The following is a 16,555-nucleotide window of genomic DNA, read 5'->3' on the forward strand; positions in this document are numbered from 1 at the left end:
GCCCAACATGAAAACAATTCAACGGCGCCTCAATCACGGTATATAATGCTGAAACTGCTGAAATGTGTTGCCTCTCCCAGATATATGACTCAGTGGTGTTGACGCCGATGTGACTTATTGTTTTCACGCACTGAAAAATCCATCATGTCTTCTTCCCAAGGCGTTAACAGATTTGCTGCCACTTACCAAAGTGCAAACGCAAACCGATGCAATTTCCAAAGCCTGAATAGACAATCTGTCTGTTTAAATATGGTGAAGACCAAAACATAATCTCCGTGCAGAACAATAAACTAGACATAACACTCCCAGTTAAGCCCATTACTAAATATTGTGTACATATTCATTGTCAATTCACTGCCAATTGTGTGTACATCTATGTATGAATAATAAATTGCATTGGTTTTTATGGAAATTATGTTCTTTACAGTGTTCACTAGTAGCCTAGCAAATGGCGAGTAGAAGACATGGTAACATTTCACATTCACCACTAACCGTCTGAAGGGAAGGGCAGACTTCTGCAGTAATTTGGCAACGAAACAAAGAAACTATTCGACTTGATCCTGGGACCTTCAATACTTTGTATTTATACATTTTATAAAATGTGTAAAAGTCAATCTCTTGGTGGTGCTAGGAGCAAAAAAAACAAAAAAAGGATGAAGAAAGTCAGTAGGCCTCGTCCTCATCAACATGTTCAATGTAATAGTTCTTTTCAGTCAAAAACAGCACTGAGCGCTATAAAAGCTCTAGAGGTACGTGGCGTACGTGCAAATGTCTTCACCCGGACGGACTTCAACTGCCTTCCTCCGTGTGCACCAACCCACTTCTGTGCTGTGTGAGGAGGAGCCGCTTGCAAAAGGTTGGGAGTCAACGGCTCAGCTGTCAGCGCTGCTGGGTGGACTCTCGCCGCTGCTGTGGAGCTCCGGGGACCAGGCTAATGGAGCTAGCTGCCGTTGTAGGTTAGATGAATTAGCCGCATCAGATTCCCATCTGTTTGCACAGGTGGGCTGGCTATGTGACAGCAGGGCCGGATGCCAGCAATACTGACCAACATATGGCCACTATCGCTTCTTTTAATCTTCACTGTCTTTTCTTTACTCCCAGGAATGATTATGTACTCTATGAACCCTATAGGAGGTGAGCGACCTGTACTATATGGCTTAAAGCAACACCATCTCGTAAGTGAGGTCCGTCAGGTGGGCAGGTGGCATGTTAAAGATTTCCTCTCTGTGGCGCAGTGGCGCAGAGTGCACAGCAGGCATTTTTAATCAATCCACAGTTAGATATGTTGTAGACATAGCGGAGGATTGGATACACGCTGTGAGAGCAGTGGAATCAGCCTGACAGATGTGGGAATTGGACAAGTGAGTCATGTCTGACCTTGTTTTTAACTCGGTTCCAATTTATTTCTACTAACATTTGGTGATTCAATTTTAAGGACATATTTATTACAATTCTTAATGTAGTCAGTAGAAACCCGCATAACATGTCTGTGTAATCCACAGCGAGAACAGCGTCACCGGGAGGCAACAAACAAGAGGCTACAGGTATTAAAGAGAAAAAGCAAGTTTTGATCCTTAATTTAACTTACGAGGCTCTGGGCTCTAAACTGAAATGATCCCGTAAGGGGAGTTTAAGAGTGATTGACATTTCTGTGCAGAGAGGTACTATAGCAGTTTTGGAGGCCCAACAAACACCACGCTAATGGGGTTAATTATGCCTTAAATTTGTCGGCTGAATGGAATAGAGCTATTACAGCATCCAAATGGATTGCTTACCTCATTTAAATTGAACCCAAACAAAAACAAACCTCCTGGTAGAATGTTTATTGTATTCATCGCTACAATTTAGTTTTTTATTTTTCCAAAGTCTGACTCGAACCTTAAATTATATTTGAGTCAGTAGCTATATAATATAACTGCATTATTAATAACATTCATGGCCATAACCCCTCATGTCCACATACAAAGCTGCAATACCCAACTGCTTTGATAACATGATAACAAATGTAGAGATGACACAGTAGATCTCTCAGATATTTTGCAGCATTATTTAAAGACATTGGCATTGCAACAAACATAACAGAATTGTGTATTCAAGCTGAAAATAAGTGATATGGATTTTTTAAGGAAACTCTTAATAGGATGCATATTGCAATATTGGATTGTGTGCTATTGATAAGTTACCTCTTTCCTCATCTTCCACCACACATTCTCTTTGTGTCTCCACCATCTGCATTTTCTAATCATTTTTCTTAATTAACGATGAATTAATTAATAATTTATGTGGAACAGCTTGCCCACCCAACTTTTTTTTTGCAATGTCCGTCATCCAGTTAAGTTAATACCGCTGAATAACAGCAGCAGTTGTGATAGGGGGCCTTTGTGTATTGCAGCATCTGTGCCACACAAGGGACTTGTCAGGAACCATAATAACAAATACCATTATTATCCGTTCCCCTCGCCCTCGACTCCTTTGCTCCCTCGGAGTTTAGGCAGTGCAGATGCTAAGTCATCAACTTCTCTTATCAGCTGGGCAAAGCAAATGAAGCAGTGACAAATATCTCATTATGGGGATGAGACTAAATCACAGTTAAATTTATTGGTAGCCATAATGTTTCCATATTAAAATATGCTCAGCGAGAGCATATGGAGACACAGAAACAAATCCAGAGTGACTGATGATGGTTTAAATGTCCGTTTTGTTATTGCTGTTATTGGTCAAATCCATAATAATTTAAAATCCAGGTAAATCACAACAATAAATATGTTCTTAGTTTGTATTTTTGACCACCCAGTCAGTTTTAAAAATGTGGGGAAAAAGCTGCTGTAGGCTCTTAAAAACACAAACAAATATAGATAAGGTTTGATTAATTATGTACAGTTCAAGCTCAGCTAAGTTAAGGCGGAGGAAGCGCACAAACCAGCTGATTAAGGTTCAGCTCCTTCAAATGGGGATAAAACAATTCAATCGTACCACTTGCTAGACTAAAAAAATGTGCTTCATTTCTATTTCTACATTCAATTCAAACACGGCAGTAGCATTGTGTGGCATGATCACATGTTATGTTTCGCCAGAAGACGCCTAATTACTTTCTGTGCTCACATCAGAGCGGACTGTGTGAATTCATTTTAATATGTAAAACATTTGCAAAAAGTGTGCAATATTATTTGCAATCCGAGTAGAACCCAAAATATTTGTGAATGACATGCAGATTTGCATCCGTATTTTTTTTCCGTACTGCAAATGTTTACAAATGTATTTTCACAAAATACAGTGGGGCACATCGGCACACACATTTCAATTGCCCCTGATTAAACCTCTGTTGCTATGGAAACTGTTTGACAGAAAGTATATACATGAATCAACCTCGCACTAAGTTTTTCCTTGACATCACCCTGAATCTACAGACAAGTCAGATCACAGGCATCAAAGACCACACGCCTTTAACTACGCCCAAAATGGGCCTATATTACAATAAGAGACAACTCCCACAGGTTGTATAAACACTTTGCTTGCAGAGTGGGCAGAATGGATTCATGCGTGGACACAGATATGAATGAAACGTAGCAGCAGGTGCGGTCATACCAGCAATCTTGTCCAGTTCAGCAAAAGTCTCTTGATAGGAGCTGATGATTCCTCCGTATCGTGTCATCACCTCTTTTCTTAAGTTGTCCCAGTGAGGAGAAAGCTCCCCCAGCTCTCTCAGGTCCTGCACCCTGCAGAGAAACACAGATTGATCAGGACCTTTTGAGCTTTTAAAGGATAAGAAACCAATGCATTTTGATGAGATCCATACATTTAGACTTCTCCGGCTTGGCTTTTGCTTTTGTTAAAAACAACGGCATTAGACATAAAACTGTCTAATTTAAGAGAGATGAGAGAAATTGGGAATGATTATTATAATGCTTTTACAATTATGGGAAAACGCAGACTGAGGCTCACTGGCCCTGACACACACGTACGAAGTAGCGACCCAAGGCACCTTGTGCTGAGCCAGATAGAGACATTCCTGAGGCTAGGAGCCGAAGCCCAGTTATCCACTCTGTCCTTACAAATTCTTTTCCCATTACATATAAAAACCCATGCAGCCTTTACTGGTGTCCCTGGAGCGATGGGCAGATTGTCTTTCATCTAGTTGTGCCTGCAGCCTTAGGCACAAATCATCTGGTCTCCTTCTTTAGGAATAAACCGTGGCTGTGTGTGTGGGGCTGATTGCATAGTACGAAGTACAGCCTCTTTCATTGGCTCATTATTAGCATATAAAAGCCGACATCAGATGGACAGATGTAAAAAGAAAAAAATTGCATGGATATTATAGATAATAGAGGTTGAAGGAGGCTCAACATTGTATTCAGGATAACAAATACATGGTCATAGGCACTGCTTTCATGATAACGAGTCTAATTTTCCGTAATTATACCTCATGCATTTTGTATAGAATATATATTAAAATGAAAGGCTGCATGCTCACTAGTTTGACTTATTGTTAAGACCAGGCATAATTGTTTGAATGCATTATGCAGTAGTTCTTTGTTATATAGTTTGACTACCACAACAAAGAGTAAGGCGCTGAAAGCCTCTCCAGACTATTTCCTGGTCGCCTCCAGGTAATTAAGTTATTTTTAGTCCACTTTGAAGTACTTCAATACATAGCATTGCACAATAGAAAGAGTGCCAAAGAGACAGAGTGAGTCAAGGTCATATGTATCATAAGGATGATCAGTTGTTTCAAAGGCGTTTCAACCGAAAATACGACAAAACAAACTTGTTGACATTTTCTCTAGAGGTATTTAGTCTAACACAATTCCTCCACGAATTTCCTAGTAATAAAAACAGTTTACAGAAGGCCTGCTAATTATTCAGACATATTTACCAAATACAATTAAATGTAAGCAAATGTCACTGTTGGAGCTAGGCTGACGTATTGGCTGATATAAGCTTAACACAAGGAGCAGGCTCCTCCATGCCTCATATATCAAAAGCTCCCTTTTAGACACGGTGCTCTACTTAAGCCGTCAGTGCTCTGCTCGCTCTTTTGCTGCATGTTTGCCTTCTTACCGATTACCAGGAAGCTACTCTGTCACTAGCTGCTGCTGCTGCTGTTGTTGTTGTTAGCATTTTGCTCCCTGCTGTGCTTAGCAGGATGTTTCCTTGTTGGGAGTAACTATAACAAATTGAACACAATGCCAAAATAGATTTCAGGAAATTCAGTAACAGTGTCTCCATATTTGGCAACTGGAGAGTACTAATATGTAACTCGTAAATATCCTGCTTAGTTGGAATCTGGGTCAAAAATATAGAAAAAAAAAGAAGCTTTTTTTTCTAAATGTAGATATCAATGTATCTGCATGAGTAGATACCACAGATGTAATTAAAAACAATGTTTTCATTAAGAATAATTTGGGTGAACTGGATATTTGAATACACTCAGTATTCAATCAGATAACGACATATTGTTGTGTATTTTATTCGAGCCCGACTAAAAACAACTGAGCCATCTGTAAAACAAATGGTAGATCATAGACTTTCGATAGATATCGATATTATCCTCGTCCTCCTCAACAAGCCAGCAGCTTGAAAGATCGCCCTGGCAGAGAGCTGCAGTGCTTTGTCCTGGGAAACTCTGCCAACGTTGTACACTCCAGATTACCAAAAGCAAAGGAAGAATATTTGTTTATACATCTTTGCTGTATAAATAGTGCTTGAAACAATTGTTAATTATTGGGGAATTTAAGACCGATTACGAATAAAATGTTTATTCAAGCTAAAAAGAAAACAAAGGGGGACAAAAGCATTTGTCCTTAAAATAGAAAAAAACAAATGTTTTTTTTTTTCTTTTTTAACTTTCATTCATGCATGTTAAAGCAAATCTGCATTTTTCCAGCTTGTGGGGAACATGATGCGCCCATCCCACTTTGTATTTTTGGAAGGCCTATTAGATCTCCAGCTTTGCTCTTGCCCCTATCACAACAGACTCAGGAAACCCCTGCAATGTGAATGTGCAAAACGAAGGGCTAGAGCCAAGAATAAAGGGAACGGGGTGTGATGGGATGGGGCAATTGTATCCAGCATACCCACTGCCAGTCAAAAATCAAGGGTTAATGTTCTTTAATTCACTTTATGTAGCAAATATTATATTAATATATGTAATAGATCCTAAGTATGCACAGATTGCAACCATTTAAAATGATCTTAACCTCTAACTATACTTGTCAGACGCAGCTAATTGTGGATCGCAGTGTCAAATTGAGATCTGTTATTTTGAGTAGCAAAGTGTGAGAGGGAGGTCAGGGTGGACGATCTCAGCCAGTAGGTGATACGGTAAAATAATAGAGAAACATATCTGCTTGCTAAATAAGGGTGATAAGGCAGTGGTTATAGAGATACGCTATCACTTCCTAAATCAGTGGTCTATTGTCTGTAAGGAGTAAAGGTGTCATTTGGAAGAGGCGCGATAAGAGCAAGTGTAGAATAATTAACTATATGCACGTAATGAAATGTCACAGTGTGACTCATGTGACCTTTGGGTCACAAAGTGTGTGCATGTATATCTACATGCAGTACATAAATATACACTTGTATATACATATACTAATACAAACTATATATATATATATATATATATATATATATATATATATATACACACACAGGGTGATTTTTTGAGTGTCGACAGTGTCGAAAGAAGATTTTTGTTATATATTCTTGAGGCTGATAATACTTTCCAAATAATCACATTGAACAAACAATATCATTCTGGTTCTTCCACCAACCGTAGAAAGAGAGAAAGAAGAAGGCCTTGAAAGGAAAAAAATAACTACAAAGGTGCATTTGATCTCAGATCAATGTGTCTGCAACGATCACGTCTCTCACAAGCAACACCCTGGTTTCGGTCTACGTGGACACGACTTCAGCCTCAGCTGCGTCTCGCAGGCTTAACTGCAACTTGAAGTGTTATGTTAGGCTTCAAGTCTACTTTTTAGACACCGCTCGTGGACTATGAGGTTGAGGCCAAATGAAGAGACTCTGAATAACTTTGTCTCTGGCAATATCAAACAGGCAATAAAAGGTGTTTTCAGACTGGGTGAGTTACTGCAGCGCCTTGAGGTTCTTGAGCATGAAGCCATAAAACTGTGAAAATAATGTAGATTAGCTGTGGACAGACATGAGCACGCACACACAGGACTGATCACATGGAGAATCATTATGACTTAAGGTACAGTAAATAAAAACGGGTGGACAGATAAAAGTACAGTAGAAGGAAAGAAGGAAGGGGATAGAATAACAATGTACCTTCAATACAACAAAGCGTTTTGATTCAAAGACATATTAGCTGACACAGTTTAGTATCTTGACTAAATTGCGAGGTACTAGAAAATTAACCAATGAACTAAAGTCAGGCAGAAAAAGGTTTCCAATGAAGTTGGACAACAGAATGAATGTTAGTATACATTTCCTGTCATTTAGGCACCTGTATTTAATGGTTTGTTATTGGGACATTAAGAGTGTTGGAGGGTTTTGTGTGTGGGGTCAATCAAACCTACAAAAAGAAAACCTTTTACAAGAATGCAGCTTGTTCTGAAAACCGACCCGTCCAACAGGCCCTGATGACATTAGTATGGAGTTTAAAAGTAGGGAACCATTGGAAACGATGAAGCTGTATGATCTTGATATCACAGTGCTATATCACTATTTATTATCAGGAATAGAAGGGCGCGTGATTTGTTTCCCATTATTCAGAAACACAAAATCTCTCAATGAATTGGGTTAAATCAACACCCACAAAACGGACACTTCATTATACATTAATTATCATTAATGATTAATTAATTAACATTAATTATCTTTGTAACCGCACACAGAAACCCAAGGAGTCACGGCATCACCACTGGAGGAAAGAGGAGAAATCAGCCCCACATACGTGATCGTAGACATCAAAGAGAACACGCGCAAGGAAGACATTTCTGAGATTATCACAGAGTGGTGAGGGAAGCTAAGCCGCCCACCACCCGCCGCCGCTGCTGCTGCTGCTGCTGCTGCTGCTGCTGCTCTCACAACTTTGCAGCACTGACTGAATCATTAAAAAGAGCAAGAGCCAGAGTGGAGCTGGCTGACAGAGTCGCCTAAACGGAGAGGCACGGTGGAGAAAGAAAACATTTAAAGAGGATTACAGGAGAGGCGCTTAAGCGACCAAGCTGAAGATACGGTACACATGCCTGTTAATGAACCAACGTTGTGTTTGGTAGTCATGGTTTGGAGCCTGCTGAGTGCTCACGGGCTGCATTGTACAGATAAGACCTTTAATAAATATGCTATAATTGTCCCCTTAACGTATGTGTGATTAAATGATGGGTTTGCAAAGTAGATCATCTTCTATTTAAGCAGAATGTAAGGTAGGGTACTCAGGAAGTGGCCATCATGGTGTAGGAATGTGAAGAGACTTTCTGTCAGACAGGCAAACTGATAAAAAAAACACTGGTCTAGTTCATCTGTCAATCGTGGCTGTGTGATTGTTTCTATGTGCAGGTATGCGCTGGTGTATTTTTCAAAAAACCCACTTTAGTGTATGTTTTAGCTTGTGTTGTGTCCTTGAACTCAGCATGGCCCTTTAGGTGCACACTGTAATTACAAATCAAGCTATTCTTCCAGCACCGATTCGTCAGTCTCTGATTGCATCTTTTTGTCCTAAAGAGAAGCAATGTGTGTAAAAACGATTTCTAAAAAAATGACAATCATCATACGTGTGATTGCTTGCACAATTCAAATGGCATTGCGGTCCTATTGTGGTCCATCGTATTGCCTCTTAATTCAATGTTTTAAAAAGGGAATAATTAAATCCCCTGAAGCCGTGTGTGTATATATGAGAAGGGGTTGCCAGGGACAACAAGCCAGTTGAGGAATGATCTGCCCTGACAAACGCTGGTCGAGCCTGAACGAAGGGACACCGGGATCTAATCACGGGTCGTGAAACATCACCCACCTGTCCTCATTCCCACACATTATGCTCATTATGACTGCCAACTGGACTGGACTTTAATTGCGGTTAATGTTACTGAGCTCTGGATTGATTGAGATTTGCACATACATTTTTTTAGAGACCTTTTCTGAAATATATATTTTTTACAAATGTAGCAGGGGGAGTAGTAGAAAAAGAGGAAGAAGACGCAGTAAGCGGTTAGATAGAAGGGTCCTCAGCAAGGTAATCCACTTTACCTTAACCAGCCATTGTGTGCACTCTGCCTGGCATACAGTTAAAACCATAATTGCTCATAGCATGACGGTCAAAAGGTCAATTATTAACTGGGCTTCCTGTCTTTGGCTGTGTTGACGGATGCACGGTTGCCTCTCTATTTATACACAATGGCTGATCAAGGAGTGTTGGCTGTCGCCATAATTAAGGGACCTGTAGTATTAACCTGCACCTCTGTCACCGAATTAACCAGTACGGAAATCTTTGGGAGTATAACTTTAAGGTTTTTGGTTCTGTTCAGCACCTGAGGCCGGATGTTCAAAGTGCCTCCTTGTAATGCTCGACGAAAGGACCTGGAGCAGCGTGAGTGTGTGTTTGACACAGTCAGTGTTAGCCGTGCTCTGGATGCATGGGCATAGCAGCGTTTGAAGTGTTAATAGATCTGAATAATTCACTCCTCTCCAAATACGGGCGGAACTTTTAAACAATCACTTAAGGTGAACTGGGTCGGAAACGATGATCTAGAAACTACACACACTTACTGTACACATTATGAGGGAACACCTGCTCAGAGTTTTACTTTGAACTTTTGGTGTCTTCCATTGGCTGACTAGTTGATGCAAACAAGGAATCGGGCTTTCTGATGCAACAGGAAACCTGGCAGCGACAGAGGGACTAACCTGCTCATGTCTTCCTGAATGTACAGCGAGAGCAGCTGCTTTGGGACGCTAAAGGACAACGTGCACTCCTCCATTTGTTCTCGCACGAGCATCCACTTGTTGTCCTCTGTTTGAAATCTGTACACCTTGCATATCGGGTTCTTGAATACTGAGGGAGAGAGAAAGAGAGAAGAATCACATATTGAACCCTTTTAAAAGCAGAAAATGAAACACTATCTCTCCAAAAATAATTTAAACTTTTGTAATTGTAAGATCTAAACCAACTTTGACAACAGTAACCCTCAGAGAAGCTGCAGACAGAAAGTCTTCAAGAGGCACACAAAGTATGACAAATTAAATTCAATAATCAATAACTGTGTCTGCCAAAGATAAGGTGTTTTCGAAGGCCCTTTTTCCTTCTCTCTTTCTACTTCAGTGGCAGCACAGCAGGCTAGAATACCAACTGAAATAGTAAGACCTTGTCCAGTTTATCCTGTTTTATCCCATTTCCATTTTAATTGCTTGTTTATTGTACAACAGTCGCTCAGAGCGATTGGACTCACTGGAACTTTGCTTCCAACACCCAGCTCCATTAAAAACTATTCAGATTCAGCCCCATCTTCGTCATTTTTGCAGAGTGACTAATGGAATCAATCGAAGGCTGCACACGAAAAAACAGCTCTAATGCTCTTATCTGCATGCTGGCAGCAAAGGGCGAGAAAGCCGCCTGCCTCCAACCACTCCTTTCCTTCCATTTGCAGGGCTGCAGTCGTAAAGGGTGTCCCTCAATAAGCTGGCGCTGAGGCACCCGGTGTTAGAACTTCGACAATCTCCCTTTAGGGAGTCAACCGCGCACGGCACCGGTGGAATGCTTGAGCTTCCGCTTCTGCTCATGCGGAACACGCCGATTCATACATGACGCAATGTCGGGAAGTGTTGCAACGGTCAAGTTTTAACAACCACATCGATTGAGTTTCGAAAACATTGGTTCATTTTTTTAAGAGACATTTTGATGACAAGCAAAAACTGGCTTGGGCAGAGAAATAAAAAGGTTTACGCAGACTGGAAACGAGAGTAAGTGGTATGCAGCACGGCTGGTATTGCCGGAGATTGTTAATATTTAATTTAGTGGGTCCCCATTGGCAGATGCCATGGCAGCCACCAGTCGTCCCGGAGTCCACAGAACAAAAGGTAATATATACACAATACATGAGGTAATAGGTGCAGTTAAACAGTAATAGGAGCGTGGAGCCTGTTTTCCATTTTGTACCGTAAAAAGCAGGTGAAACATTTAAGGGACTGAATCAATAATTAAAATCCAATGATACAATAATTATGAATATCATTCTAAAATAGGCCATTCTGCATAATGAGTACCTTTTGTTTTGGGTGCAAGTGTATTTTTGGTCTGCCAACACTGCTAAGATTGTAAAATGCAAACTTTTCCTTGTGCTCCAGTAAACAATTGAATCATAAACACCCGGTTCCGTAGATAGCGGCGGTGATGACAAAGCCAAATTAGTCACGCGCTGTGTAGCTGAAGCTTCAAACCACTTTGATGCAGCGGCCTTTACAAGCCGAACTGGAGCCGGCCGCTCCGTTACACCAAGGAGAATTTACGCCGGGCAAAAAACCCACCCGGGCACCCCCCAAATATTTTTGGTACATGAAAATGTGGCGATTAAAAAAAATTGGGTCAATGCTGCCACGGTCTGTTATTAATGGGAAACACTGTTCACAATATTTTCAAAAGGTGGAAACTATGCGGTTCATGAGTTCACACAGCAATGCTGATGAAATAAAGCACCATGGGACATCTTAAGACCCTTCGGACCCTCTTTGCCAAGTATGTCTTAACACTCTTCAGCACATATCTTTGGGTACTACGAAATACATTTTCAGCATCAAAATACCATTAAAATATAAAGAAAGGTAAATAAAAATGAGAGTTTCTCTCAAGGACCATATACATTAGCCAAATGCTGTCTAGAGGCTTATTATTATTTTTCTATGTGGCTGAAGTGGATGTGAAAATTAACGATGATTAAGGTTAAGCCTAGAATAACCCCGGAGAGGATTCATAACTGCAACTAAATTAAATGGGATATTCAGACATTGTTGTCAAGGGGATTAGAGAAAGTGAAATGGATCACGAATATAAATGGGGAACGAGGGCCACGCGGAGAAAAACGGGGTGAAGTCACGACCTTAATCGGAGGAGCGACAGTTGCCCACTTCCACATCCGCCAGAGAGGCAGATAACCCCCGAACTCCTCGCTGCCACCACACTAATCTGACCACCAATCAGGTGCTTCCATTTTCCTTTCCCCACACCTCTTAAGAAAATGACTTCCTATGCCCGCTGTGTGTGGGCTCCCCGCTCTCCCTGCTCTCTGCATGCACATTTTGAAAGGTAATAGAAGTGGAAGACTAAATTGCATGACGTAATCTTGCGGGGGTCTGCAGGAGGGATATTGTTTCGATGGGCTGCAGATGTGCACCTACAAACATGGATTCAGTTCACCGGCTATTCTCCGTAGAAACAGTGAGCGACAATGACACCGTGACAACAGGAAGGGGGCTGCTGGGAAGCTTAGGATGGGGGTTGGAACTGGATAAAAGAGAGAGAGTGTGTATGTTGAGCAAACAAACGCATGGCGTGAAAAGTGTCCTCCAAAAAAAAAGCTGTGAAGTTTCAAAACAGCCAAAAATGGGACCACGTCAAATCCACCACTTTTCTGTCTACATGTGTTTCATTTTCTTTGTTTTCGTCTACTTTCTGTGTTTAACTCACTCAGCCAGCATGACATCTAGTCTAGCTTGTCTTCAATTAGTCCACAAAGAACCAATACCTCAGTGTCTCGCACTCTTCATTCTCACTGCCCAGGAAATATAATACAATTGATTTACTCAAATATGGAATCCCAGAGATCTTGGTAATAGAAAAAGTCCCGTATCAATTTAACAAGATCAATGCCGAATTTCAAAATCCAGGTGATTGAATTCATTTTTTCCTTTGAGCTCATTACATTTATTTTATTCCAAGTGCACAAAGAAAAAAAAGAATTAAAAAAAGGAAATTCTAGAACCCATTTTTCTTCGATTGCCACTTCATTCCACAATGAAAAGTAAAATGACTAACTAACTAATTAGTTTAAGGTGAAAAACATACCTGGACCTGTCAGCGGGTTATTTTCATGGTCAATGCCGGCGGGGGAAGCAGACTCACAAACCAAAGGACACTGGCAGGAGAGAAACAGAAAATATTCAAATAATAACCATATTCATCTCTTGACTTTCATCATGACTGCAGATATGATGCATGGATGGGTTAGTGCAAACTAGCAAAAAGTGTCAAACTCAAGCCACGTCATTTTATGTGGCCCACGTTGTGCTTAATTCACATATGTGAAACTCGCGGCTATATCCGGCCCGCCGGGGCGTCGTCAGTCGAACCGATTGACAGTGGCCCGGTTTGGTCGAACCGGGCAGCCTCTGGCCCGAACCTGAAAAGAGTTTGACACCCCTGGGTTAGTGTATGAAATAGTACTTGTCTTGGCTTTTGTTTGACTCTATACAAGCTTGTATAGATTAGTTGAGAACGGCGATTTTGCCGTCGCCATGTGTCATTAATAAGGATAGCTGAGAATGCTCACAATGTCTACCGACTTAATAAATACAGTGAGAAGTAAAGTCACCTTTTCTGACTTCTTTTTGCCAACTGACCCCTGCTACTGTCAGTAGAGAGAAGGCACATTTTAAGATACTTAAGATATAACAATGGCATCGCTCGACGGATTCAGAGTTTGACGCCTGGTTACAATCTCTGATACTAAAAACCACTGAAGCCTCTGGATGCGTTCAGTGTGGGACTCCTCATCAACAGCAACAGTGACAACTAACATTTTTTTTGTCACTGTTGCTGTTGATGAGCTCGGCCCCGTCTGATGAACCTTTTAGCACGGGCAGACAGCCCAACCCGTCCCCACAAAAGGACTCCAATGACCGCAGGGAACGATCCATCGTCTCTTCTAGCTTCAAAACTGATCCTGAATAATAGAGACAAACAGCACCTATGCTCACACAAACTCAAAAATACACCGTGTCCCTTGAAAAATACAGACAGAAACAATCTGGACCTTTTAGTAAGGCTTCATTTACGGACTCAGATTATGAAACGTATTAACAATGAGCCGCAGATGTGAAAAGGAGTCCCATTGTAATTGTAGGCAGCATGTGTTGAATGGCTCTTTCATGACTAAAATATGTAAAGAGATGAGATCGAGGTTGACCACTTTCTTGTTTCAGCTGATTTTGGAGGGTTCAGCGGGATGTTCATGAGTGGCAGCGGCAAAAATATCAAACAAGGCCCTCAAACCACAACACACAAGCAATTGAGGCAGTGAGGCCTACACACAACTAAGGCAATTGAACACAAACTTCCCCACAATTGAGTTTTGAGTCTCAACGGACCCCTCCTTATCCGATCCTATTCTCCCCTCATCTTCTACAAGTAACAACACAGAAGGGGAGATGTAAAGTGACAACACACACGCACACGTGCGCACTAGGCGACACATTCATCAAGGCGACGTGGGCAGATTGTCAGAGACACTCTGGAGCCTAGCCGGGAACCTCCCTGCACCAGCAACAGGGGTTGGCACATCCGAAAGCCAGTGAGCCATGTAGAAGCCCTCGGTCAATTATATAAGACAGTGATTCATGCAAACACACACACACACACACACAGTTCTACCCCCACACAACCACACAAAACAACGCATCAAAAGCAGTCAAGGACTACAAATATGCCTTGCAGAGCTTCGCTGTGGTGAGAGAAAATCTGAATGTTCCTCTTTGCAGATAAGAAGCATCATTAAAGCTCGTTTGATAGCTGTCTCTGCAGCAACCTGTCAAACATCAGGAATGTACAGGAAATGTAGTGAAATCAGTGTACATACAACTTCATTCCGGGTGTAGTGGCACCCCATCGGGATGTCAGGCTCCTCCTCTGTCTCCGAAGGAGAACACCATTTCACCCGCTTTCTCTCCACTGACGAGGTAAGTCCCCTCAGAGCCGAGCTAATCGGTCTGTATTGTATGAGATTAGACCGGAGATGAGATGGGTGGGGGGGGTGCAACGGGAAGAACCCCGGGAATGTCGGGAAGCATCTGCCACCTGGTCAGATGAAGGCGGGCTGCGGGGCTGGACTCACACTCGCCACACACACACACACACACACACACACACACACACACACACACACACACACACACACACACACACACACACACACACACACACACACACACACACACACACACACACACACACACACACACACACACACACACACACACACACACACCCTCCAAATCCCCATTAGGGCTTACTGAAGTGTATTTAATCTCATTGGAGGGCTTGAGCAGTGCCAGTCTAATCCCAGCATTACCGCTAGGCCCGCACAGGGACTCCTGCCTCGTGTCTTTTCTACCTTGTGTGACGGTATGTCGGTGGTGATGTGGTCCACGTCGACCTCCTGCATCTCCCCCATCTTCAGACGACTCACCACCACTGCTCCCGCTGCACACGCGCCATCAGAGGACCTGGTGGGAGGGAGGGAGGGAGGGAGGGAGAGAGGTATTCACATTGCGCTACACTAATCTGTTGAGCAAAATGTCTGTTCTGTGAAACGACGCTCTCCTCCACGCCTCCGCGGGCCTGAATGATATTCATTTCCACGTTTGCGCGCCCAAACTCTCCACACCTAATGAGCTTATTTTGAGCCTCAAACAGGTTGTGAAGTTTTTAAGCTGGAATCAGGAGACGGATGCTTGTGCTGCGGCGATTTCTTTTTTTTTTTCCTGACAGATTTCGCAGAGGAGTGTGCGAGCGGAAAAAAGCGGACCCTGCTGCAGCCGTACGCTGAAAGGGGGAAGAGGCAGGAATTATTTTGTATCATTGTTCAAATGGCCATCTGACAAACCCTGGCCGTGTGCCCTGACAGACACAGAATTGACTTTTTTATTTCGGGGAGCCCGAATAATCACGTTCCCAATCATGGCGCCATAATAAGGGAGCTGATAGAAAACCTGTAGTATCGACAGCATGACAGATGCTCTCAAACAAAGAAAAATGGTCCCCGGGCATCGCACAAGTCTCATCCCCTTAGGAGACCCCCGTCTCTAACGCGCTCAGTTCCACTGCAGCTGGGAGTGAATTGCACAATGAATTATGTGCCAGCCAGTGGTCTGCAGAGACTGGGATGACACACCCCTGACTGAGGAGGAGGAGGAAACACGAGGAAGGTGATGGAAGCAGAAAGGAGGCTTTCAAGGGCGATCCATCTTGGGTCAGACGCGAGGGAGTAAATATAATCGCGCCCGGGGGGGGGGGGGGGGGGAGAGAGGAGAGGGGAGAGGAGATGTCGAGCCGAGAGGCTATAGGAGGAATGTGGGGGAAAACGAGACAGCAGGCCTGGGTTTTCCAAGGAGGGAAAAAAAAAAAGAGGGCAGCGAGGGTCTCTGCGGTGGGACGGCTTGGTGCTTCGGTTAGCGCTTAATGTCTCACTGAAGTCCCCGAGCACACAAAATAACATTGCTTGGTTTATAAATCTAATCATTGTCTCTCGCCAGACACCTGTCGCAGCGTTTACTCCCCCACTCATCTTTCTCCTCATCAGGTCCCCCCCCCCCTCCCTCTCTC

The 16,555-nt window shown here is 42.5% G+C and overlaps 1 protein-coding gene across 6 annotated transcripts in view; it reads right to left on the bottom strand.

The window, feature by feature from the left end:
* Positions 1-16,555, bottom strand: part of inpp4b (inositol polyphosphate-4-phosphatase type II B) — a 150,296-nt gene that overhangs the window by 28,343 nt on the left and 105,398 nt on the right. For all 6 annotated transcript variants that reach the window (XM_062564552.1, XM_037472885.2, XM_037472886.2 and 3 more), the window contains 4 exons: positions 15,345-15,456; positions 13,022-13,091; positions 9,871-10,018; positions 3,586-3,716 (listed from right to left, as the gene is read on the bottom strand). In XM_062564552.1, coding sequence (XP_062420536.1) covers positions 3,586-3,716; positions 9,871-10,018; positions 13,022-13,091; positions 15,345-15,404 — 409 coding nt within the window. In that variant the 5' untranslated portion in view covers positions 15,405-15,456. The remainder of the gene's footprint in view (positions 1-3,585; positions 3,717-9,870; positions 10,019-13,021; positions 13,092-15,344; positions 15,457-16,555) is intronic.

Source organism: Pungitius pungitius, chromosome 9, assembly GCF_949316345.1.
Source record: "Pungitius pungitius chromosome 9, fPunPun2.1, whole genome shotgun sequence".
Lineage (NCBI taxonomy): Eukaryota > Metazoa > Chordata > Actinopteri > Perciformes > Gasterosteidae > Pungitius > Pungitius pungitius.